The sequence below is a fragment of the Poecile atricapillus genome, chromosome 7 (assembly GCF_030490865.1).
Source record: "Poecile atricapillus isolate bPoeAtr1 chromosome 7, bPoeAtr1.hap1, whole genome shotgun sequence".
NCBI classification, from domain to species: domain Eukaryota; kingdom Metazoa; phylum Chordata; class Aves; order Passeriformes; family Paridae; genus Poecile; species Poecile atricapillus.
The window spans coordinates 17,650,409-17,676,768 of NC_081255.1; the positions used below are offsets into that span (position 1 = coordinate 17,650,409).

General features: G+C 37.5%; 1 protein-coding gene across 1 annotated transcript; it reads right to left on the reverse strand.

The window, feature by feature from the left end:
* Nucleotides 1-5,372: 5,372 nt before the first annotated feature.
* On the reverse strand, nucleotides 5,373-26,360 carry BRDT (bromodomain testis associated). The gene is made up of 19 exons (XM_058842872.1): nucleotides 26,169-26,360; nucleotides 23,843-23,980; nucleotides 23,012-23,141; nucleotides 22,006-22,181; nucleotides 20,565-20,933; nucleotides 19,445-19,573; nucleotides 19,089-19,277; nucleotides 17,679-17,866; nucleotides 17,315-17,604; nucleotides 17,120-17,233; nucleotides 15,465-15,590; nucleotides 14,511-14,572; nucleotides 13,140-13,317; nucleotides 12,300-12,412; nucleotides 10,900-11,041; nucleotides 9,055-9,128; nucleotides 7,595-7,794; nucleotides 6,170-6,329; nucleotides 5,373-5,441 (listed from the first exon to the last, which is right to left on the reverse strand). The coding sequence occupies exons 1-19, from the start codon at nucleotides 26,358-26,360 to the stop codon at nucleotides 5,373-5,375; spliced, it is 3,039 nt and encodes a 1,012-aa protein (XP_058698855.1).

Genomic DNA, 26,360 nt, shown 5'->3' on the forward strand with positions numbered 1-26,360 from the left:
CTTGGCGGTGAAAGGGGGAGAAGCCGTCCCTGGGGCGGCGGGGCGCGGCTGTGTCACCTGCGCGCTCCGGCAGAGCCGCCAGACACATCGGAACGCGCTGGGAATGTCACTGGGGGCAGCGCGGCCGCCCCCGCCGTGCCTGCCCCAGACCCCGCAGCGATCGCGCTGCACCCCCCGAGCGCGCCCTTGAGCGCCCTTTCCTTACTGCCGAGCCAGAAGTGGATAACTGCAGGCACGGGGCTGTGTGCTCTCACCGTAGTGTTTTCATGACTGCATTCTTTCACTGCCGCTTCACTATTACCCACTTAAAGGTGATTTATAAACGTATTTACAATTTTAGTTATTATATGCTATTACTAGTGAATATTTCTTAAAAAGATAAAACGCCTAAACTTAACTTAGTCTTTATCGACATCTCAACCCCTGAGGGCTGATGGAGGCTGAACAATTCCCTGCCTGCCCATTAGTAAATCGCTACAAGCACACACCGAGTAGTCACTGTGTGATAGAGGGCCACAGATGCCAGGGTCAGAAGAAAGTCTTGTCTGTCTCCTAGTAACCTACTGATATGTAGAGTAAAGGGTAATTTAAAGCCAGAATGGCTCACATAATCCAAAATTGTAAGTACAAGAGTAACTATATGAAGCAATTAATCTTACAGGTTGTAAAATTGCATTGTAAGAAATTACAGTTTATTAGCTCTAGAAGATAACAAAATGTGGACATGGTATTTGCTGACTACAAGAAAAGTATAATTCAGCCTGTATGTCAAATCCTGATCTCGCTCACTGCATGGCTTGCTCACCTTTACTCCTAGCTCCTTTGCTTCTCAGACTAGAGGATACAGGCAGGTTCAAGACTTTTGGAGGCCACGTGAGAATCACAGCTCATATGTAGGCCTACGTGCAGCTTCTTGCCATTTGAAGAGAGCAGGGCTGCCAAATTTTATGAATTTAATGAAAAACAAAATTTGTTCTTGGTCTGAATCTGTAGGATTAGAACTTAACTTCCAAGAAATATTTTTGCTCTGTCCAGCAGTACAAGTAGAAGCTGGCACAAAGACACCATCCATCTGTTAACTTTAAGATGTGTAATTCAATGAGATAGTTTTAAAAAAAATTGGGTAAGCATGTATACAGACAGAATATATATTATTTTTCACTATGCATGGAACACAGCTTGTAGATGACTTTTGTCTGTAACATACCAAATGCTTTCTCCTACTTGTTCTAAATTCAGACTTACAAATATAGACACTGATGCTGGATCCCAGGCCCACTGAAGTCAATGACAGAATTAATGCTGGTTTCAACAAGGTCAAAATTCTTCCTTTTTTAGAAAAAATCAAATAAAATGAACTAAAGCAGCAGAAAGGAATGTTATAAAGAATGGCCTGTTACTGCATTTTATGAATTTAGAAGTTTAAACAAGTTACAATCCTAATATGAATTTATTTTCTGTTACTAAAGATGACATTTTAAGTAGCTGTAAAAAGCTGCCAGGCTTCCTGTTATCAATAACACAAATGAAATACCAGCAACCTACATCAGCTGCCAATGCTGGATACACTGCTCATGAGCCCTGCTCCTTGTCTGAGCACAAGCCTTACAAACGTAAGGTCAGGAGCTTTATTGGTCTGCTGGGGAAAAAGGTGCAGGGCTGTTTAAGGCTCCCTCATTCTCCTGGGCAAGAAGAGAAGGAATATCAGATGCAGATGATTCAGTTCAGACACCGACCTCTGCAGACTCCAGTAGGATTACATGAATCATGCCTACCGAGCCTGAGCTTTCCCTTCGTGCTCAGATTACTCACACCGCCAACCCTAGGATTAGCATACAGCTAATTTCTTATGCATCAGACTTTGTGCTAATGACCTTTCTTGTAGGGAAGAAGCCTTTGCAACTTCTCAGTATTAGCCTAAGCAGCAGCAGAATTTTCCCTGAAGTGCACCTCAGTAAACCAGTGACCCAGTTAGATAAATTCAGAAGTTTGTCAGGAGCAAAACAGCCAAAGCTGTTGTTTATATCATGGTAGCCATCAAATTTCTTAATAAACCAGTAATCAGAATTAATTACTGGAAAACATGCCCTAAGGAAAATTGGAAAACATGTTTGAGATCCTGAAACTGACCACAAGATTTCACTTGCCTTCAAAGAAAGATTGATGAAAGATTTAGTCACAGCAATCATAAAATTCCCATAGGCATCTAGAATATAAGAAGGAATAAAGTGGAACCATGATGTGCCTCATTATACAAAGGTATTTGGCCAAGATATGAAGTAGTTCTTGTACAAAGAAAGAAGCAGAGCACATTTTTTCACACAAATAGAACCAAGTTTGTTTTTATTTTATACATCACTAACTACCTCAATGGTTATGTCAAACTTCTAAACTATACAAACCTTTTGGCTGTGGAGTCCAGCTATGCCATCTTCAGGTAGTGGATATGAATCTGGTATCAGAGCTGGGAAGAAGGTAATGCTGGTGACCTAGCAGCTCTGAGCAGGGTTTGCACAATGAAATTGTTGCACACCCTAATGCAGGATTTCTGAGCACCTTCACCTGCAGCCTTAGCTGTCTTGTTTTCCAAGGAAGCCGTAGAATTCCTCTATTATTTAGAAACACTTTGTACTCTAGGACCACACTGTCCACATGTGCGTGGCAAACTTGTTTGTACAAGCCAAATACCTTCCACACATTTTCCAGGATTTTGCAGAAGAAAGCTTAGAATCTTCTACATGTCATATAAATAAGAAAAATTAAGAGTCCCGACAATTATTTTTCTGTCTTCTTTGTATTTTGATTTTTTCATCTTCTGCTCTAATTTATTGTTCTAATGGGTGCTAAGCCAAACCAACCCCAGCACAGATGGTCTTACGTGCTTTGACAGTGTGCTTTGCCCTCCATAAGGTGCCATCTGCCTGTTTATCTTTTGTCATCTCAACTAAACCTGGTTCTCTGAGAGACAAAAGAGGACAACTTTGCACATCACTGATTCTGCCTCTGCCTCCAGCCTGACCAGCTCATAGCTGATAGTAAGAAATTTACCATAATCCATTTATTAGTGACAGAGGAACTTCTTCAAGCTAATAACCATCTTACCTGTCGTTTATATGCAGATAAAATCTACTAGCATAGACACAAGTATGCAAGTGACTCAATAAAGCAGCTGTTTTCCCAAATGATAAAGGTAAACAAATGGTGTAATAGAACATAATACACCTTTTAACTGTTAAGTAACTAACAGTTTATTTAAGCAGCTTGTTTCTTGCAGGGGGCACCTACCCAAGTGGTATCTCTGCATCTCTGAGTATATTCATAGCTTTGTGCAAACAGTCCTTAGAGGCTTGTTACATGTGGAGGACATCTCCCTTACCTCTGGATTCAGCCTTCTGTCTTGAGACAGGAGCTGATTATCCTCTCCAAGTGACTTGGAGGTTGCAAATAAAACGTTTATCAGATCAGCACTAGGAGCACTGACATTGTGACTTTTAGCCAGCATGACAGTAGAATCATGGAAGCTGGAATTAGTTTTTGAAGGGACAAAAGCACCAGTTCATACCAGCAATGCCATATAGCTGTATCCAATGGATGAAATGCTCAGAAGGAATTCTTGCTCTTTCCTCTATCACCTCCTATTTCCAAAGCAAAAGCTCTTGAGCTTGCATTAATCCAGAGAGAAAGTATATCAAAGTGACAGCAAGGTAGAGAGTCCTGGATGTGAGCTGCAGTATTTTACTGCAGAACAAATAGCTCTTAACAATGTATAAACTACAAATGAAGGTAGGTAATTTTTGATGTGGATATGAAAGATATCCTAACAGCACCACTTTACATTAACACCCATCTTTCATCCCAAATCCATGTCCTAGCCAAGTCCTCAAATCTCCCAAACAGCGTACACTTGCCCATGCCTCCAGGCCAGGACATCCCTAGACATTTCAAGATTGCTGGCCCAGTCTGAGTGCTTGTTGTACACACTCCTTGTGCTATTGAATGAAATAATACCATTCCAGCAACGGCAGAATTTGAAGATCCACAATTACTTTATTGAATAATAAAGTAATAAATAATAGATATCCAATAAATATTTGAACTAGCATTAACTCATCAGCCTGCTACCTGAAAGACCAGGTTACCATTTTTGGGCATGCTTTAAGCTGGCATTTTTGACTTTAGAAGCAATCTATTGTCTTTCTCTGAAAATTCAGTTATTTATGGAAAGTTTTGTTCACTTATCTTACTTAATTTAATTGTCTGTGGCAGAACCTCACCGCAACTGGCAGTGTTACCTTCACTTTTCATCCAGAAACTTGACAAATCAAAGTTCTCCATAGGGAGAGAGTTTTGAGTGGGAGGCTCAATGAGATCAGTAGTCTCCAAAGTGGAGTATGGGAAGAAAATATCAAATACAATTTTATAAATTACAAAATAAAATAATACATAAGCAGAGTTAAAAACAGAAATAGAAAATATTATAATGTAATATAAAAATATACTAGTACAGTGGAATATTGTATATAATTTATAAATTAATAAATACACATGGTCCATGCTTAAAATATTTAAATGATGGGGTATATGACAAAAAGGGCTTGAAGACTACTGAAATAGATTGTCTGAAGGGGGTCCTCTTCCCCCAGCATTTCTGTAATACACATTGTGTTTTGGTATTAATTCTATAAACCAATGTTTTATTAGTCCCACATAAATTTCCCACAGCGGTATATCATGAACAAGAATGTGTGGTCTTTACATTCTGGTTTCTACCTCAGACAATTTTTTGACATTAATAATATCTTGCATCAATTAGAAAATCTTTCAAACTGGAGCCAATTTTCCATAATTTCTTCCTGAGAAGAACAGAACTATGTGGCAAACATGTTTGCACCCTTAGCTAAATGCTATGTTCACATAAAATACATTAAACACATCTGGGCCTTAAAAGACATGCAAGTACATAAGATTTGCTGCTGAAATAATAGAGTTAATGGAAGATTTTTGTGATTACAAGTAATGTTACACACCCCTCAGACAGCATCACTTTTAGAGAGATCTTTTTGTCAGAGCCCAGATTTTGTGCAGGTGTGTCACAGTAAAGAGATTTTTTTTAATACCATATATACACAACATATGAAACTGCAATCAAATGAACAACTCCATTCCACTGGGTAGCTGACTAGATGACATGTTAAAAACAAGCAGTAAAAAGAAATAAATCTTGTGACACTTCAGCTATTAATGAACAAGCTTTTAATACAAAACATTTTATAGAAGACCTTTAAAGTGGTCTGGACATATAGGATCCTAACTGGTACAAAACTATGCTGCTCATAGCAGTTTGAAGTTAAATTCTATATAGACTACTGCTTTCACTCAAGATATTCTTCAAAAGATGCCATAATATCTCTCTGCAGATTCACATCAATTATCCAAGCCGTCTGCAAGAAAGCAAACAAGTGTCTTTTCAGAGCAGTCAGACATTAATGAATACTATGCAGGTCAAATGCTTAATGATCTAGGAGAAAACTATAAAGCATCTTCTCAAAAAATGCATGTCTTCTCTTTTATGACAAGTTTGAGTGTGCATGCTGTTGCCCTCAGAAAAAAGCTGAAGGATGAAAGCTTCAGTTGAAGTTATCTGAATCCAGCACAGTCTCACACTGGTACTTCCATTCCATTGTACAACACTATGAATTTTTAATTTTTTTTAATCTAAAAAAGGTAGCAATTAAAAAGAATTAATTACTGTCACCAATAAAACTAGTTAGTTTTAAAAGGCTCAGGCCTAGAATTTCATACCAGAACAGTATGACTAGCACTTTTGTTGATATGGAATACATTAAGGAGGATGGACAGCTTGCAACACTCAAGGTTTTAAATTATTTAGAGGGCAGGGACTCCTCTTCAGAATTTTATGTTACTACACAATTATTCTAAGTTTATGGGAGTACTGACACCAAGCAGATAGCTTTTCATATGATGTCACTTGAAGATGCACTTTGAGTTTCTTATTGCATTTTGCATTTTCTGGACTACCTCTTCAGGTAGTATAGTTCTGTTGTTTTCAATCATTCAGATCCTTTGAAATAAGAACCTGACACAATATCTGTTTATTCTCTAGTAAAGCTGAAAAAAATACATCACGTGGCAAGAGTCAGAAACTTACTGCTTCCTTCCTCCTGCGTTCTTGTTCCATTTTTCTAGCCAAGTTACGGTCTTGGTCAAGAATACGTTGTTGAGCTTCAGGCACTTTACTCTTCTGTATTTCTTTTTCAAGCTCACAGTGTGTCTCTGCCATGGCATCCAATCCTGTGCTTTCATGGCCCCTTTAAAGACAGGAGAAGAAATCACTATAGGATAAAAGTTCTTTATTTTTCTTCATAACAACCTGATCGATTTCTGCAAATAATTTAAATCAGTGTCTAGCACTTAAAGTGTGGTTCTCACTGTTTTCCTTCACAAGAGTTATGTGTGCACAATTGTTGGATTGTAGTAGGTCCATGTTTCCTGTGTCCCATTTCTGACCTGTATGCATGTGGGATTTATAGATTTGCTACACAAAATTTACATGTGCTTGCCTTGAAATTATTTTATCTTACTTTCTTGGCCTGTGATGTTTTTGTTTTACCTTCTTCCTCTTCACTTACTTATTTGAGGTAGATTTCACTGATTTCTGAACCAGGAGTATACTCTTAAGTCTCTTAAACGCTCTGATGATTAAAATAAAACAGTCCAAACAATTGACTTATCCTAATACAACCAGCAATGGGCAAGTGCAGGAGAATTTAGGAACCAGCTCAGTTTTATCTTTCACAGGGTGAAGCAGGCAAGGAAAAAACTGCAGACTGCTGGGGAGGGTAATACTGCAAACAGAGTTTCCAAAAGGTGGCAAACGAACTCCAGGATATTACTGTAATGCAGTAACTAGTAGGTAGTCACTTATCTCACTCAGTGTGACCATAGACCTCAGGGCACTGCCTGAAACAGGAGCTGCAAACAACTAGGGAAGAATACTACAGGAGGGGCTTATTGAAGGTGCTTTTCTACAGCAGTGTAAAGAATTCTGCTGTGTGAAGTGGTGCACACAGGAACCCCTGTATAGGGCTATGTTAACACCATGCTCTCAAAGACTACACTATCCTGTATCCTCTTAGGAGAGCACTAAGATGAGGACATTCCTAACTACAGGTACAGGAAAATAAAATAAGTGTGAACTCTGGTCATGAGTACTCCAGGGGACCAAAACCCCTCATCTCAATACACAAACAAAAACCAAATGCCCCTCCATAAAAAAAAACAAACCCAAACACCAAGCAAACCAACAAAAAAAAAATCCAGAAGCAAACTAACAGCAACAACAAGAAGAAATTTTTGAGAAGTTTCTGTGACTACTAAAATAATATTGATTTACAGAGAAAAAGCTGTTTTGTGCATTTTGGATGTGCAGTTTAGCTTAGTGTGGTACATCTCCCCAGTTTCACCTGACATGTGGCAATTACCTAATCCAAAACCCTTGTTCCTGAATAACTAAGCCCCCAAGCACCATACAGGTAAAAACCAGAATAATACTTACACAGAAGTGGTTACAAACTTTTTGTTTTCTTGCGGAAGATTTTGCAGCTCCTTCTCAGCTTGCAGAAGAGAGCTTTTTGACTCCTGCACTTGCCCACTCCTCTTTAATACTGCATCTCTGAACTGATTGAAGCTCTCAGCAGATGCTTTTATTGGAGCTGGAAGCTTCATTGTTTTACATAGGCTTACCCAGGAATCTACAGTCTTCAATTCTGTCTCCTAAAGTTATTAGAAAAAGGAAAACAAAAGAGGAAAAAATACTCTGCAACTACTTTACCTGCTTAGTTCTTACATTAACACAGTGTTGTTTGACTGGCCCTGTTGGGAATATCTACACCAAAATATCCTTCCTTTGGCAGGATATTAGTGCAAATACAGCACTCTGAGCAGATTTTGATGTGCTTTCTCATCAACTTTGAGAGTCTTTGGCAATATACCAACAACTGTTAGCATTTGTAACTATTCTGATTGTTCAAGTCAACCTCTCCACTTTTTCATTTCAGAGAGCATGAATTCACAAGGCTGAGTTCACACAAGGTCCATTGACAAGGTTTTAATACAGAGAACATCCATCTAATTTCTGTATGTAATCCTTACATAGCAATAGTTTTATATTAGGCTTGTGGGTTTTGTTTGTTCCCCTGTGGCATTTTCTTCACAGCATAGACCAGAATAAAACCAGCATTCTTAAGAAATCCTGCTTCTAGCAAAAGCATTTGCCTATGAAGGAAATGCATATTTTTGGAATTGAATTCATCGTGCTACTTAATAGCTTTCTGAAAGCTAAGTGCCTAAAGAAAAGTCCTAGAAACATTTTAGTTCAGCAGATGATGTAGAAAACTTTGTAAGTCCAGGGGCTGACATGATCTATTATTAGTAATTTTTATTTAATGTTTTCTATATATTCTATATATTAGTTGATTACAATAGAAGAATTTAATAGATAAGAAAATGTCTCTGTCCTTCCAATTACTATAACTTACTGGATTTTGCTCAACTGTCATAAATACTTCTAGTCATTAAAAGCACTTTGTTTTATTTCAGAACAGGTTTTCCAATAGCACCAAGACTATATTCCACACTACTCTTGTTACTGGATCAGTAAGGGAAAGCACACTAATAACTTGGAAATCAGAACTAAATCAAGGAACACTAGTTCCTTGTTTAAATATTAAAACTACATGAAACAAGTCATATTTTAATATGGCAACATGGGCACATTATATATATATGTATGTGTGTGTGTGTGTGTATGTATCTTACATACTTAAACTTCTGCAATGAAGGGAGTCCACGGATTTGTATGGTTTTAGCACTAAAAATGAGATAAATCTGTGCAGATTATAACAAAGACCTATTGTACACTAAATACTCTAATCATAAAAGAACAGATATTTAGAGAAGATCCTAGGTCAGGGAGTTATCCAATCTGGTAAATAAATTCAGCCTCCTCTCAAACAGAATTTGAGCACCACTTACCTTTCTTGGAAGAAGTTCAGATATTGGCTCTAGTATATTTTTATCATTAGATTTATCATTGAGTGTACAATGACCTGATGGAAGAATAAAAAAGCCTTTTTAATCATGTTGGTTTTGTAGACTATTCTTTCTCAAATTTAAATGATAAAACTTCAGTCATTCAAGGAATTGACTTAAAAGCTTACGTTGCAGTTTATTATTTGGTTCAGAATGACAAATTCTCCCAAATATTTCCTAAGCTTAAGTTGAACAGGACCACTTTTGGGAAGGAAAAAGTATAGTTAGCTCAACTATAGAGGAGCAATTAACTCCAGGTTAATTCTAGGAGCAGTCACAGCAGAATGCTCAAAAGGTTCAGTCAGGAAGCTTCAACACAGCACTTTGCCACTTATTCACTTGCTCCTCTTCCCACCCAGCCCTCTTTCCTTTTGATTCCAAAATTATGAGTTCCTGACTGATTATGCAAACTTATTTCACCTAAAGCTCTCAGCCCTGTTTACTTCTTTTAAAAGCAGATAGGTCTGCCATCAAGGGCTAGTACTCGCATTTCCAGTAGCCTACAGACATACAAATACTCCATGCTGTTACTTCTTTATTATTTTAGGGGAAAAAATAAACCAAAACTATTTTCAAAGCAGAGATAAACAATGCATTTTCTCTCATTCAGCAACAATCCTGTACTGTAGTTTGAGATGTTTCAGTATTTAAGTAATGCTTAATAGAAAATTTCAGGTAAAATGTCAGGTTTTTTTTTTATGCAAAGGATAAGTTTTGAACGCTTGAATACAGAATTCTGGATTCAAAGTATCAGACCCTCAGACATTAAACCTCAGTCATTAAAGGGGTTTTCAGAGAGATCTCACAGTCCCAAAACTTCCTAAGTGAAAATCCCTAGCTAAGGCCATATACCAGTTCCAGCTGGTCTAAGCTGCAAGTCTAAGCAAAAGTGGGGAGTAGATGTATGGCTTGGTGTGATAAGACCCTAAAATTAATAGAAATTCATGGAGAATTAAATCTCCATGTTTAGAATTGCTTTGATACACTGCAACTACTTAGCATGATTCCTTGCCAAAAGTAAGAGTTCATCAGTGAACAGGCTCTGCCCTTTAATTTCCTCAAGTTTTCAGAAGCTTCTTCCCTCCCTGCAGAGATGTTCTAGAGGGCCAAGAGTAAAGGAGAAACCAAAACAATCATGTCAGGTAATTCTGTACACACAGAACATGGATGTTCAGTCAGCCCTTCAGTTTAGTCATAGAAATATGTATGATGTATAGAATGCAGCTTTCAGAGAGACAGTGTTCTTGTAATAATTGCAAGTTTATTCCATAGTGAAAGTCTCTTTGACATTGATTTGCTGTCAGATCCTTGTCACCAAGAGCCAAAGATAACTCAAAATACATATGAAGTGCCCTGGGAAAAGAGCTCCATGAAGTTTCAGGAGAAGACATTTCAAAGGCCAGTGAAGTTCAACAGATTGAAGCATCAGTTCTCAGACTTCATGAAGACTGGTTTACATATCCCTAGTACTACATTCAGAAACCTAAATCTTAAATCAAAAAGTAATTTCCTTTATATATATATCTTTATATATATTTTAACACAGAACAAGAACCAAACATCCGTTTAATTTTACTTTTGTTTTGTTTGTGGGTTGTTTTTTTTTAAGTAGCAAATAAAAAAGAAAGAATAAGGGAAAACTTCATACCCACCATTATCCTGCAAACTGATTGATATACAAGTGTTCAGCATGATATTTCTTTAAACCAGTTTCATATGCAGTTTCATATGCATTTTTAACTTTGCACCCCTGATAATAGTTACAGTTTTTATTATGACATTACATACTTTGTTCTTGACATATGGATATTAAATCAGCAGTTCTCACACTGGTCTTGTTTTGAAGTTGATTTGATTTGTCTAGATGCCTTGTTTGCTCAGCTTGTTTAGTCCAGTCCACACCGTCAACTTGGAAAATGGTGTTGGACACCTAGAAGAGAAGCTAGACTTCAAAATATATTCTTCATATTACTCGTGTTTAGCATATGAGGGTTCTTATTATACAACATCAGGATTAAAGGTTTAGAAGCTTAGAGCAGTAAATTCATGCAGCTCTAGCTTCTGTAAACACCAGGGAAGAAATAGATTTCATTCATATTATGGTAACCAAAACGAGTTCATACATCAAGACTTCAGATTTAGAATATGCATGGCTCAGCAATCCCAAGTGATGGAGTGGGTAGAGCATAAGAAACTGATACAAGATCTTTAACTCTTAGCATTGTACAGCAGAATGAAGTTGTCATAAATGCAGTTGCTGCACTCTAGCTTGTGGATCAGGGTAAAGGGTAACTGATCTTCAGTGCAGTGGTATTTTTCTCTCTGTGCAAAATTAGTCTGTGTAGTAAACCCTTGAACTAAGGACAGTGCTGCACAAACCTGAGTAATAATTTGCATTACCTGCTACCTTGGACAGTGGACACCAATAGGAAAGGGTAAGCTGCTTTTCATCCTTACTTGCAGGACACATTCTTGTGCTCACAGATTCAAGAGGCATTTTCTATCCATTGCCAAAAAGCCTGATTAAAGCAACTAAATTTTCAACCACATTCAGAAAGATTATTTATCATCATAGGATGGAAGTGCTCATGCTGCAGTAACATCCACAACTTCCTTTGCTCCACACAGGCCCTTTTAACCAGGATACTCTCCCAAGAAGTCAACAGTGATTAAATATTTTACAGCCTCATCTAGACCCTGAAAGCCCCAGTTTCCATAGCTTTAGGAAAACATAGGAAAAGCAACACTTTCCCAGTATAGCCTCTACATCCTCAGTATTGCTGTGTTTGTGAAACTGATATTTCTACAAAACCAAAACACCTATTATAATCTGCCTCTTTTGTAAAGCTGTTGGTTCACAGGGTGGACTTTTAACCAAGTGTGCAAGGGTTACTTAAATTCAAGTTATAGCCCTGAAAAGAAATAAGCTTTATAGTACACTATAAATGTGATCAGCCAAACTTTCCTTTGTGTTGCAGCCAATAGGCAATGAAGTAAATACCCTGTTAAAGGATAAGAATCACTTCATTATTGGGGTTTTAGAAAACTTTTGTTGTAAACCTTAAATGACTTTCATTATCACATCAAATTCAAGTCTGAAGTATTATATTACATGTTATTTAACGGGTAAGAACATGCTTTACAGATGCTGTTTGAAATTAATTCACTGGGGAGAAGCATGTATTCACCTCTGGAAGAACATTTCTGGAGTGGGTGACAGAAGACTGATTTGTCTTTGGAGTGCTCTGAGGAGTTTGCTGGTCTGGAGCATCATGCAGAGCAGGTACAGCTGAGATTTTATCTAAGAAAGAAGTAGGGTATGATTTTTCCTCTACCATGCAAAATGCAGTCCTACATCTCAGAATTAGGTCACCGTTTAGATCTGTGGAGTAACTCAGTATAGAGATACGTATTCTAGCCACATGATTCCAGAGAGTTATTTTTAATTAGTTTTTAATTGACTTCTCAGTTAATCAGCTACCAGTTCATGCTGTCTTTTACCAAAATCTCAGAAGTGTCTGATGTTATTAGGCTTTTTGAAGTGAGGGAGGGAAAATAATAGCTGCTTGGATCAAGTCCCTAAGCAGCTTCATGTATCTGATGAGTCTAGACAGCAGCAGTCAGTTCAGAGGACCTGTGGCACCAAGCCTTACATTCAGCTAATAGGCATTTCAGACATGAACTTGGGTAGTGGGCATGGGTTTAAGCACCTAATCTTGCCTTAAGGTGTCCAACACTTCCTGTAACTCCAAGTTCACTAAGGTATCTTTTTCCATCTCATTGGAAGGACCCATGAACACCTGTTTTTAATACTATGCCCCACCACAAGCATCCCACTAATCTGAAACCCCTAGCCAATCCTCAGTGCTTTAATTTACACTATGCTCTTTGGTAATCCATACCCTGCAAGAATTTTTCAGTTATCCACTTGCTAACCTCCAAAATTCCAAGGTAAGCTTGTTGGGCAACACAAGCATCCTGATAACCCTTCTTTCCTCAGCAGTTGAATGTAGCCATAAAGGTATTACCTGAGAGAGTCTGAGCATTTTGTTCTGATGGATTAAGGCACTGAAGCCGTTGCAGTACATTGGGAGGTTGCTGCTGCAGTTCAGATGATCCATGATTTTGCAGACTGCTAGTAAGATAGGAGGGCTGTGCTTGCAGAACAGCATTGCAGGATGTCTTCTGTAAACAAAGTGGTATTCTCTATAAAGAGACTGCAGTAGTTAATACAGCCAAATTTCTTTAATAGCTATTTGATCCTCTTTTTCCACCACTACCTATTTCCACTGTTTATTGGATTCAGTACCCCTTGTATTGTGATACTGATCCATCATTTTCTAAGTGTTTTGATGACAAAAAGCCATGAGGTAAAGTGCATTCACTGCCTCGGTCTGACAGGTACAGAAAACCCCTGAGAACAAAATGTAATGTGAAGATCAAGTGTGATGTTTGTTGCTACTCAGAAGGTCAGTAAGGGGCTGTTACAACTGACCAAGATGAAGCTCATTTCCTGGATCCTGTTTTCTCAAGTTTATTGCTGTCATTCTGTCACTGCAGAGGCTGCAGAGCTCTTAAGCAAAAAGGTGTTGCATAACTCCTTCCCTGAATCTTTGCTTATGAAGATGCAGAAGGAGCAGCTGAATAATAAATTTGCAGCCTAGTTTCCTGTACTTTAAGGGTAAGTCAGTCTATTGCAAGAAGAATGAAGGCTTGGCTGTGATTTTGCTTTGAAATTCAAGGTCTCTGTCTCTGGTAGCTTCAAGGGAAATTGTTAAAGGCAGCTAACCTTGACAAGAAATAACACCCACTGCATAATACAGGAATAGAGCAATTCCATGTAAGAGGCGTTAAGAAATATTTCTAGATAAAACTGCTCTTGGTTCTTATAATACCATAACAATAAGCAACATTAAAGTACCCTGAAAATAAGTGGTATATTGTACAATTCATTTATTTTCAGGCGTAGAACTAAGTTTACTAATAGATGAAAAAACATTTAAGTGGGGCTTGCACTGTTTATCAGGTTCTATACTCAGAGATCGATTTGGAGAGTATTTCCCTTTTTTGGGGGTGGGTGGGGCACATGGAACATTCTGACCCTCATCAAACACAATCACCACAATGATTATAAAAGGTGAAAGTCGCAGAAGATCTCCCAGTATATCTGTTCCTATACAGATGCATAAAGTACTTTAAACAAACAGTTCATGGGTCATCTTCATATCAATCAGTCCTACAGAACAAATAGCATTCAAGTTATATTCATTATTTTCTGATAAAGTTGCATAATTTCTATTACCATTGTATGTTAAAAATAATTTTGTTAAAGTTATTTGTGTAATAACTTCATTATTTGTTTAGGGTAAAATTATTATATCCATTCCAGCCAGGTTTACCTTAGACTTTTCCATAGAAGCTGGACAGTTCTGCCTGGCTCCAGTCTGTTTTGAACAGGTTTCTGTAACTGTAAATGCAGTGAGGTGAGCAGAAAAAGGGGGATAGAAAAAACCCCTAAATCAGTCATTTACGTATATTTCATTATTTGCACCATAACAAGGTGTGAGTTGCAGTTGTACCCTGAATCAAACCTCACAATGAAGGGAACATTCTTATCTTGCATACTTTGACTTGACCGTGATGTGTTTAGATAACTTCTCCCAGATATAAAAAGAGACCACAAAGATTTCTGCAGGACCAAGGTCTTCATTACCATTGATTCACTGTGTTTGCTCCCCCCACACTGCTGGGGGCTGAGCATTCATCTCACCTTGTACCTCATATGGAGATCTGCACTGTAGACCTCCATCTTGACAGATCTATTCTGTCCTAGAAAACTAAAGAGTTCTGTGTCCAGAGAAACATCATTCAGTGTTCTGATGCTGTAATAACCTTTAAACAAGCTTGAAACAGTTTAAGCACCAGGGCTGATTTTGGCTCTACAGGTTAATGCTGTAGGCACTTTTGTTGCTCAGGTCACCCTTCCTGCTGCAGACCAGAAGATGAAAGCAAAGTGAATCACACTTTCACAAAAAGGGATCAAAGCTACAAGATTAAACTACAGCCCAATAGGCAAGTGTCCAGGTTAGATACAAAAACCTTTTGCTACCTTATTTTGGTGCCTAAAGATTTTCACTGGTAAGTTGAAGGGATGTAGTGGTGTTTGGTTACCTGTAGTGGTTTTGTGTTACCTGAAATCTCAGTATAAAGGCATTCATTTCATTGCATAGCATTAGAATTGAGCCTTCAAAGTGGAGCAAACCAAAGATAACTGTAATTCTTAATAAGCATGTGGAAGAGTAGATGCTGAGAAGATATTTTGCCCACACAAACACAAAAATAAGCTTTCAAACCTGATTCAGAGTCACTGCTATCTGAGGAGCTAGAATCACTGCTGGTGCTGGTGCTGGAATCTGAGGAGCTGCTGCTGCTGTCACTCAGTCTGCTTGGCCCAGTACTTGACTCAGCATTGTTTTCAACTGCAGGAGAAAAAGAAAGAATTCAGAACAACCTGAAATGGAGCAGTCTTTGTAAACAAGAATATGATCAACCTTGTTAGGTCTACTCTCCCATGTAAGAGAGCATTCTATTTCAGTTCCTTGTCTGCTATCCATTTTGCAGTGGACTTGAAAACAAAGGCCACCCTAGAGAGGAGAGAAGTGGGATTTACCAGCAGCAAGCTAGTTGAATGAATGAAATATCCAAGGAGAAGCCATAATAACACGATTTACAACTCTGAATTAGATTCAAACTGTACAGACTTAGGACACAATTCAAAAAATTTTCCCCATAAGCTTTCCTGCAGTTAAGAGCCCGTTTCTGTGCATGTTGCTGCTGCCAGACTTGCCTGCAGAGTTTTTTATCTACAGCCAGCTTTCCTTTCCCATGCCATGTGCACTCCCAAACTACCATTTTTTGCCACCTCCCCACCATCTGACTATTTTGCATCTGCAGGGTTGATTTAGCTAAGCTCATAATGATTTTGCAGTCGAACCTTTTACAAAGTTTTTGCTCTGTGGAAGCTTCGAAAATAAGTTATATAGATACCTGTTTCCCTGGACACAAATCCAGATTTAGCTCTTATAAACAAGCCAGGTACCAGATGTAAAGATTTCTTAGCCAGCTTCTTCCCTCTCCTCACAACATATAGTTCATAGTTGATTTCAGCAGCTTCTTTAAGCTTTTCTTTGTAGAATATTTTCAATCCATTATGTAAACCAGATAGGAAGACTTGACTGAGCTAATGCTGGATACAACTGTCCCTGCGTCTTTCAGGGCTGTTTCCCTCATTTCAGCTGATTTTACATAGGAGCTATATAGATATCCAGTGGAGGGCAATAATAGCACTCACAATTTTAATGAGGAACAGCTTGACTTATAATAGCAGCATCAGCTGCATTGATCCATTTTCATCCCCATATGAGAACCATCAGTGAGTGTACAGCTCAAGTATGCACTGAATTTCTGGCTTTGATCTTGAAATGCATTATGGCCTGAAAAACGGAATTATTCTCCTAGGACACTTCCTTAAGTCTAAGATAACACAGCACACCTGTCACCGACACACAAGTTTTGTTAGCATGACAGCATTAGTGACACTGCCACATAACAAGTATTATTAGAACTGGTTATTCTTGAGTTCCTTAACCACAGAAAATTAATTTCAAATGAATAGACTGTGTGACCCTCTACGCTCCCCGCCATGTTTTCATATATTAGCATGTGTCCCTTAATTTCTCAAACTGTTACCATCTTTACCTGTAATAAAGTACTAGGTGCAGGAATAAAGAAGCTGTTTTAGACAAGAGAAGTAACGGACCAAATTTGCTGCAAATTTGGTCCAGCTCATTCAGCATAGAAAGAATCTTGAGACTAGAAGTGGGAAGTTTAAGAGCCCAACTGTTCTGAGGAGAAAGTCTCCAGATATGTAACAGGACTAAAGCCCAAGGGAAGAATTCCGCTTTAAGCTATTTCCATTGCAAATGAGTAAAAGTAAGAGCCACATTACTCTTGAAGCTCTCCTTCTTTGGGTTTAGTTGACCATTGACATCCAGCAGTCTCTTCTCTAGTTCTTGTTTCCTCTCAAAATTAAATTCTTCTTTTGACTTTGTTGTTTTTTTAGCTGCATGTGAAACAGAAGTTAACATGAAAGCAAACCAGAAAGCAAATCTAATGGGCTTTTAAAAACATTTATGCTACATACCCTGTTTTCTTTGTTTCTTCCTCAAACAGGTTGCTACATATTTCTCTAGTTCTCTGAGTGTTGAAGCATTTAAAGTTTCAAAATCTATTTCTATCTCATCAGGGTTAGAGTTCCTCAGTGCAGGTTCTCTTGACTGTATTATATCGACTACTTTCCCAAGCTTATCTCCAGGGAGCTTATTTATGTCCAAACTCAACTGTCGTTTTTCATCATAATTCATAGGTTTGGCACCATCTTCATCTTCTGACTTATGTGCCAACAAGACCTGCTGCATGGTTTTCTTTGATTGACTGCAGGAAAAAAGTATACTGCAGTAACAGCAGTTTAAAATAATTTGACACCCACACAAGTTCCCCACACTTACATGTTTAAAGACAGCTTTTTCTTAGATTTCTTCATGTATTTCAGATTTTTCTTCTTTTGAATCAAGCTTTTTATTTCAGCTTTTTCCTTGTTCTTTCTTTTCTCACTTTTAGCCTTCCCTTTTTTCTTTTCTGGTCTAGATAAGCATGCTTTGGTCAAAAGCCACAACTGCTGGTGAAGAGCTTTAAGCTATCAAAAAAACAAAAAAAACCAAAATGCTGATAATCTTGGGCAATGTAGGAGGAACAATAAACTGGTCCTAAATATCACAGGAAATTGGGGGTAGCTGAGTGGATATTAATAGGATGTCTGCTTTCCAAACATTTTACTATATTGTATCTTAGTCACAGATTATGCATCTAAAAGATGTAGGACTGTTTATTTTATGCAGACATTTCTAACAGCATGTACCTTTTATGTATTCTTGACATAATGCTAAACACCCCTCCTCCCCAAAAAAAAATCATCACTAGAGATTTCCAGTGGCCTCTCTAATTTCAGGAATTTGGAATGCACATGGATGCCTTATTAGGTTATATTTCTACAGCATTGCTGAATTAGGCGAGTGGGACTGGGCTCATGCATCTTATTTTGCAATATAAAGTGGCTAGTTGGGACATACTAAGAATATCAGAGAATAGATTAACAAAATTTTGTTTAAACCTCAGGAATTGGAAGATGGTCAGATGATGTGATTAGAGATCAGACATACTGAAATACCTCACTACTGTAAAGGTTGGCTTGTACACTTACATTCATCCGTCTTCCTACATTCATAAATTGATGATGCTAATCTGACAAGGACCAGAAACTGTCCCTCATTTGACTAACAGAACAAATGCTAATTTCCCCCAAAGTTTATAGATACAGTGACAAAAGGTTAAAAAGTTATGTTCAAGCAGAAGCAACACCCAATCCCATTCCTAATATGAAATATGGTTTTGCTTCACTGGTTAGTAGGAGATACCTTTTCTCTCTCATACTGAGCTTGCTGAAGAAGAAATTAATCACTTGCTTTTGTGTGGCTCAAAAGAGTCTGAGGGTAAGAACAATGCTTTTTGACCATGTGAAAAAAATGGCCTTGTAGAAACAACATGCCAGTGAGCTACATGTGGAGTACCTGGAGGGTCTCATACCACAGGAACACAGTATTATTTTCTAACAAGTCTGAGAGTCCTCTGAAAAAGTGGCAGGCAAGAGTAGTAGAACAATTGCTCACTTTGTATTTTTTGAGGCACTATTTGCTCAACATTTGGCAGTGCTTCCAGAAGGGAATAAAATTCTGTATTAAAAATACAAGTTACTAGAATCTTTTAAAAACTGATTTTTGTTGCTAAGCCTTGGAATATACCACTGAAAGCGGCATTACCAGAGATATCTTAAGTCACACTCATTAAATACTAATTCTTACTTGCTCCTGAAGCTTTTTGAGGTGCACTTCTCTTTCCTCTTCAGAGTCTTCAGATGATTTTTCTTCTGAGGAGTTATCATTACTGCTTTCACTGGAATAAGCTTCTTTCATTTCTCTCACAGGCTGTGGCAGATGATCACTTGCAACAGGGTCATCAGGAATTTTAGCAAAGTGCATTTCAAAAACATCCTGAAGAGTTAGGTTTGGAAACAGCATATTTTTCAGATTTCTTAAAGTGTTATGCATATACTACTTGTAGAACTGCACAGCAACACAGTTCAGTAATATTAGCAGATTCTACATCAGGGCATGGGTTGAACTATTCTTTTTCAAGTCTGACTTAAAAGGTAACTCACCTGAAGTTTTCTTGCCATAGCAACTATTTCATGGTCTGAAGAATTACGTTTATAGAAGCTCATGAACATTAATCTAACATCTGTAGCAAATTCTTGTATATCATTATATTCAAAGTTATCCATTTTCTTCTAGAGGAAAAGAAAATTAAGGCACTCTTAGTAGACAACATCACCATGAACTGGCAGAAAGCAGGGAGGAACAAGAATTTTAACATGCATATTCAGATTCAGCTGTATCAAGACAAATATTATAAAAAACATGATGGAAATACCTGCATCTCATTTCAACACTGTCTCTTTAACAAAATGAGAGGTTTTTTCCCTCCCCTCTTTTAAACAATTTAATTGTAACTGCTCAAAGGACTTTGTAGTACTAGTTATAGCACTTGGTCAAGACAGTGTTTGGATGGTTTTATTTGGTTCTGAGTTCAGCATCTGTTTTTGATTCCATGCATGCTATTTACACAAAGCTTATTCCATAATAGCTGGAATCAAACTAATGGACTAGAAATTGGGAAATAAACCTTTGTATTGTACAACTCAGCTTTCAAGATAATTCACTAAGCTATTAAAATGGAACATTCTCCCAAAAGGTGAAGCTTAACTGGGCTAAATATTTTACCCCATACAAATTCACTGTTCACAGAGTGTTGTCCACATATCTTCATCCAGAATGGTTGCTTTCCACTAAAAAGGTGAAATGTGTCATGTAAACCTCCGGTGTTCTATGGCACTTGACCAAGAATATTGAGATTGAGGGAAAAGGAGAAGTTGACAGAAGTGCATTTTCTTTTATGGGGCGTTAACAACAGCACTGTGTGTACGGACAGATATTTAGTATCTGGCATGCTTGGAAAGGCTTCATGGAGATCATAATCCCCTCACTACTTATATTAGTTTTTTCAGCAGTTAGGTAGATTAGCCACTATGTGTCACAACAAGACTCATAAGACTTTCTTTCAGTGACTTTGTTAAGTTTGAGAAACAGAAATGTGTCTGACTATTTCTTAGGCCCATAATGTCTTTCATAGGAGAAGCAGCTTTCATGACACCTTTTAACTAATACATTTAAAGCCTTGTAATTACACAAATAGTCTAATTTCCCCAGAAACATACTTACTTTAATGGTTCCTAGGTCTGTAGGACATTTGGAATTGGCTTGGTTCACACCAGTGGAGAATGCCACATCTACAGGTTTTATGAAAGGCCATGCATATGCTGCATGTTTCTTTGAAAACATTTCTTTAAGTATTGCATTACAATGTTTTAGTTGTTCTGACAACTGAATCTTTTTAGTAATTCCAGGTAGCTGTTCAGAATCTGAAAAGGGTTTCTTCAGAAGCTTATTTGATACCATACATTCATTTTCACTTGTACATGCTTTAACAGCTTTTCTTTCATTAAACATTGCAGAAGATTCACCATTTGCTGCGACTATTGAAGTAGTAGGAGTTGTAGTGTCAGCCTTCCTTTTCACACCTTTTTTTGCCTAAGAAAAGAAAAAATGTACATGTATCTGGAACAGTAAGAGAATGGTCAGTTTTAGATTATCCTTTTGTGTGTGTGTAGTCCAAAAAAAGTGTCAGAACTTTTATAGCTATTGAAGTCAGCACAGAATGCAGAAATTTCACAAACTTAGACTAAAAACCTACAATGTATTACAAGATCAGCACACCAAGCTTCATCTTAGATGTAACGGAAAGAAGTAGATGTTCTGCAGGTCAGGCTGTGGTCAGATATTAGCCACTTGTGAAGATTCCAGGAAACTGGCAGGTTATGAAATTACCTGCAAGTCGACAGCCACAGGAATGGGGAAAACCGCTGCAATTCATTTTAGGCCTGGTTCAGGGTTTTATGTACAGGGTTTATATTTGTTTTTCTTTAACTTGTGTAGTATTTGGTTTGGAAGCCATATAACAAGGGCTTTGTCATCAGTGTTCAGACTCTACATGAGTGAAATGTAAATATACACTATAGAATAGCCTGGCAAAAGTCCCTATTCCTCATTGGAAGAGAAAAAAATAAATCAATACAGGAGTGTTTTTCAGATATTCACATACAACTCAGATGGAAGAAACAAGAATTTGCTTTTGTGAGCTACAAACACCTTCCAAGCTAGTTACACAGTGCTTAAGCAAACATGTTAATTTTTGAAGAATCAAGCATTTGATTTACATAAAAACCATGAAAAATTATTAAATAGAACTTAGAGCTTTATTTTAGTACTAAAACCATTATCCTCAAGTTGAAGCCAGCAAAAGTGTATATATTAATACACTTCAAGAATGATCATCTTAATTTTATTTCTTTGAGAACAAAAGCAAGATTTTAAAACCACATTTATAACAAAATATGTGCCAAGCAATCATCCCAAGAATTAGTACTCACCCAGTTATTTAGTTAGAGACATAGAAGACTTAATAGAGATCTCTTACTAGCTTCCATTGTAACAAAAGTTTCAAAAACATACAGCAGTAAACACGTCCCCTAAGGTTTTGCCATCAGTGCTGAAGGAACAATTTCAGTATCTTTCTTTCTCAAAGTCATTTGAGGAAACTTACTTTTGTTATAGAGGCTGCAGCTGGCATTAAAGCAGTCAGCTGAGCTGCAGACAAAGGAGCCAGTGCAACCTGCTGTCGCTCTTGAGTCATCACTGGAGGCTGCTCACTGCTTTCAGCTTGTTGCTGCTCATCTGTGCTTTGTTCATTTGAAGTCCCAGGATTGGGCTGCCATGTTTCTGGTTATTTTAACACAGGGCAATTCAGAAGTTAAGTCTTAAATGTTGCAGTTAATTTATTTCACAGTCAAATTGATCAGTTGTCAACATAACCACTCTTCCATATAGGAATGCCATAAATAAATGCAAACTAGAGGGTTTGTTACTTCCAGCAACATTGCTATCCTCCTCTACTCACACCATTAGTGCTTCAGTTAGCATATCATGCCAAGTTACACATTATTTAGTTTCAAGAAAGTGTGGATTAACTTCAGACCAAAGATTAAAGAGGCATCATACTACACTCAGTATATTGTAAAAATGTTTTTGCCAACAGAAGTGTTAAGTTGTTTTCTACAAACACAAAGACCAAGCAGCAGAGTGCAGACTACATCATGTAGGTTCATGTTTCATAAGAATAGTTAATACCTGCATATACTGCTTAGCAATATTGAACATCTTCACTACTGAGATCTGAGAACAGTTTAGACCAATGTCTTTCTGTGTTTGGTTAGGCTGATTATTCATGTCTTTTTTAGCTGTTACTCTGTTTAATTCCCATAGATGTTCACACCTATTAGTTTACATAACACAATGCTGAGTAGCATGACAGTCTCTGAATTGGAAGACAGTTTCTAAAAAGAAAACCACCCAAACCTTTAAATTTAAAAAAAAAAACCAACAAACCACCTTCTAAAGCCTTATAGCAGTATTGTTATTTGTCTGATTGTTCTAGAAAGAGTGGAGAATGCCCAAACTGTTCCAGGGTTGAGTTGTGACAAAGAGGATTTCCCGTTTTCAGTTTTGCTTACTTAATATTTTACAAATTCAACAGATAATACAGGTCTTACCTTCTGTCTTCTTTCCTTTTCTCTTTCCTTTATTGGAACTCACTAGTTTTTCTTCTGGTGGCATTTGGGATATTTTCTGCATAAACACTTTTTCTAGTTCTTTGGCCATAAACACAATGTCATCACCTGGCTGAAAAATATGGTCAGCACCATTCAGTAAAGGAGAGGCTGCAGTAATGGGAGTGATTTCATAAAACAGCTAGGCTAGAGAGTCCTGCCACAACAGAAATCATTGCCATCCCTGCTCCTGCAACTCACTTTAAAGCAAATTACTTCACCATTTAAATACTCTCTCACTGTGCTATTGAACAATCCTCCTGTACTTGTGCATACTCCTACAGCAATGGCCAAAGGTGCAAATCTGCAACTCTCTCATTTGCCTTTGTGTTCTGAAGAGGCTGTTGAAGCTCAAAGATACTAAGACATAGCCAATACACATCCAAGCACAGGGAGATGCTCACACTACATTAGATTGAAGTGGTTGAAGGAACAGAGTGTGGCTCAGGGTTGCTAGCCTTGGACTTGTACAGCAGCGACATAGTACTTGCTGTTCATGAGCTCTGCAGCAAAACCCCAGAGATTTTGGATGTGAAGTCCTTGTGCAGAAAAAACCATGCACTCAGTTGTTGGAACAGCAAGCAAGACTTCACTTATGTGTCCTCAGTCAATCCTAGCTAAAAAACCTCCCCAGCATTTCAGAGAAAATACTTTAAAAAAATAATGAAAAAGTTAACTAACTTACTGTGTGTCCTAATAACCACATGCTTGTTTTAGACTTGTTAGCATCATTCAGTAAAACCAGTTACTGGTAAGAGTTGTTGTTTTACATACCTTGTTGTACATGTAGCAGTTCCAGAACATAGTTTTAAAGTCTTCAATACATTCTGCAGCTCTTGTGTAGTAATTGTGTTCCAGACGCTTTTTGATGGTGCCTAAATCCATAGGTTTTTTTATGATAGTGTAATAATCCTGTGGTATTGAAAGAATAAGTCACCAAACATACCTTAATATTAGGACATGAAGATTTTTACACATTTAGTTATGAAAGCTAAATTGCAAGAGAGAACTGCATTCTATTAGTAGCAGTATTTTATTTGAAGGAAAACCTTCCTCTATAGTCATAAGTGAAGTCACACCAAAAATGTAGGTGTTCAGGAAATTTTCACCTTCTATTTTGTCCTGTTCTTCCATGTAACATATCATTCAAAGTCCCAAAGAATATTAATTTCTATAGGCTCCAGAGAATATTAATTTCTATAGGCTCCAGAGAATATTAATTTCTATAGGCTCTACTGGTAGTAGTACCTATTATAAGTATATGCACTTCTCATTTGTTATCTCAAAGCTATTTACACAAAGCAGCACTCCAGTTTACAGAACAGAGGAAAAAGAAGCCAAACTTCAACAAAGTCTCTGTCACTAACAAAAAGAAGCTGCCAAGTTTTCATAATTGCCATCCAAATACTTTATCCCTGGCTATATTGGCTCTCCTCTTAGGGTTGGCCTAGTGAAGAAGTGGCAATATGACTGAAGGGCAGCTGGAATGGGAACTGTCATGATTATTTTAGTAGCATAGCTAAAACTTTGTGAGTGAGAGACCATGAGGCTGATGGTGCATTTAAGAAATTGGAATGGAAATACCCCCACAAAGTTCACATATATATTGTAACATACACATGGTAATTGTACAAACTACTGCCTCTAGAGCATTCCGAAGCTATCCTAATAATCTGTTTTGGTGAAATAGAAAAGCTAATTACATCAGAGTGCAGGCTATTTATCACAACAAAAATGCAATTAATAATAATAAAAAAATCAGTTTATAATCAGGTTATTGTCCATTCTGCATCTTCTAAAATTTGAAGGAGAAATGCAAAGGGGGAGAATACTTTTATTGTCCTTGCCATGGAGCGAGATCTTTGCTTGTTACTGTGCAATGGCTGAACTAATAGATACTCTGAGAAGTCAAGAGGCTGCCTTAGAAATCCAGAGAGGCAGAACTGGCCTGAAGTCAGCTGCAAATATTGCCACAACTCTGATGGAATGCCCCTTAATATTAACCTTAACTGACAGCTACTTCCAAGATGGAGAAAGGGTAAGGAAAGACACAGAGAGCTAGTCACTTTGACTGTACTTTTGTACAAACTGGCCAAATGAGTTCTTCACAGCAAACAGCCACAGATAAAGGCTTTTGTCTGCTCTAAACAAAACCAGGGAGTTCGTAGAATTAGTCTTGAAAATTTGTGAGAAATAAATATCAATGCTTAAGCTGTTGGAAGGGGGGAAAAAAAATAATCCAAGGGAACATATATTGGTTTTATTTAAAATCTTCCCACTTATCTACCAAGAGCAACATCTTCCAGATAATCTGAAATGCCATTGTACCAATCACCTATGTTTTCATTTGACTGAAAACATCCAACTGGAGTTTAAAAATACCTGGAAGAAAACTATGTGTCACAAGACATTATAGGCATGTGCTTTGTTACAATTAAGTTGTAACATAAATAGCATGCACATACCAGAACAGAAAACAAATTTAAGCATCATATTTCCTATTTCATGGAAGGATGTTCTTCCACTATGGTATGATGAGAACCATAGCTTTTTTATTTCCCTATTTTTTCAGGGACATTTATTTCCTCTAGAAACTTCAGAGCAAAATGATTCGAAATGGACAAATACTATAGGTGTAATGACTTCTCTGCAACAAAATGATTCCAGATTTGCCTGATTACTCCAGGGTCAATCAGATCTGATTTTCCATCAAAGTATTTGACATTAAGGCAGTCTAATATTAAAAAAATAATACTCAAGGGCAAAAGAAAATAATCATCATATGCAGTGTTAATAAGTATGTCTAAACCAGAAGACAAATCTGAACACCAATATACAGAAGCTCTAGCAGGCCTGTTTAAGCATTATTATTATCCCTTAGAAATACTGATTTACTAGATTCAGATCAGAAAAATGAGCAAATATATAGCATTTCTCTAGAAAGAAAACACATTTCTTGTAGACTTGGATTAATGACAGCAGTTCAATAGCAAAAATAGTCTTCCATAAACTGTTGCATTTGAAGAAAACCTGTTTAAAATTAAATTTAAAATTAAATTCAATTTACATATTAATACTCCAGTTCAAAAATCGTTCTTACAGGCAGATTCAGTGCTACTGCATCTACAGGTTGGTGAAATGGCCAGGAAAAGTTGTGTCTCCACATGGCTCTCATGACCACCCTCTGTAAGTACTGAAGTTGGTTTGTTTGACATCCACAACCTTTGTTATTTATGTATTCTGGTGGAGGAGGGTTAATAATAATGGGCTGGTGCTGGCTTTGAACAGACAT

Bases quoted from the DNA above. Each gene is read 5' to 3' on its own strand.
- BRDT (XM_058842872.1), bottom strand. From the start codon at position 26,360: ATGTCTGTTCAAAGCCAGCACCAGCCCATTATTATTAACCCTCCTCCA. The intron at 17,605-17,678 runs GTAAGTGTGGGG...TTTTTCCTGCAG, and splicing joins AAAAAGCTGTCTTTAAACAT to TCAATCAAAGAAAACCATGC. The intron at 12,413-13,139 runs GTAATACCTTTA...CTTCTTTCTTAG, and splicing joins AAATGCTCAGACTCTCTCAG to ATAAAATCTCAGCTGTACCT.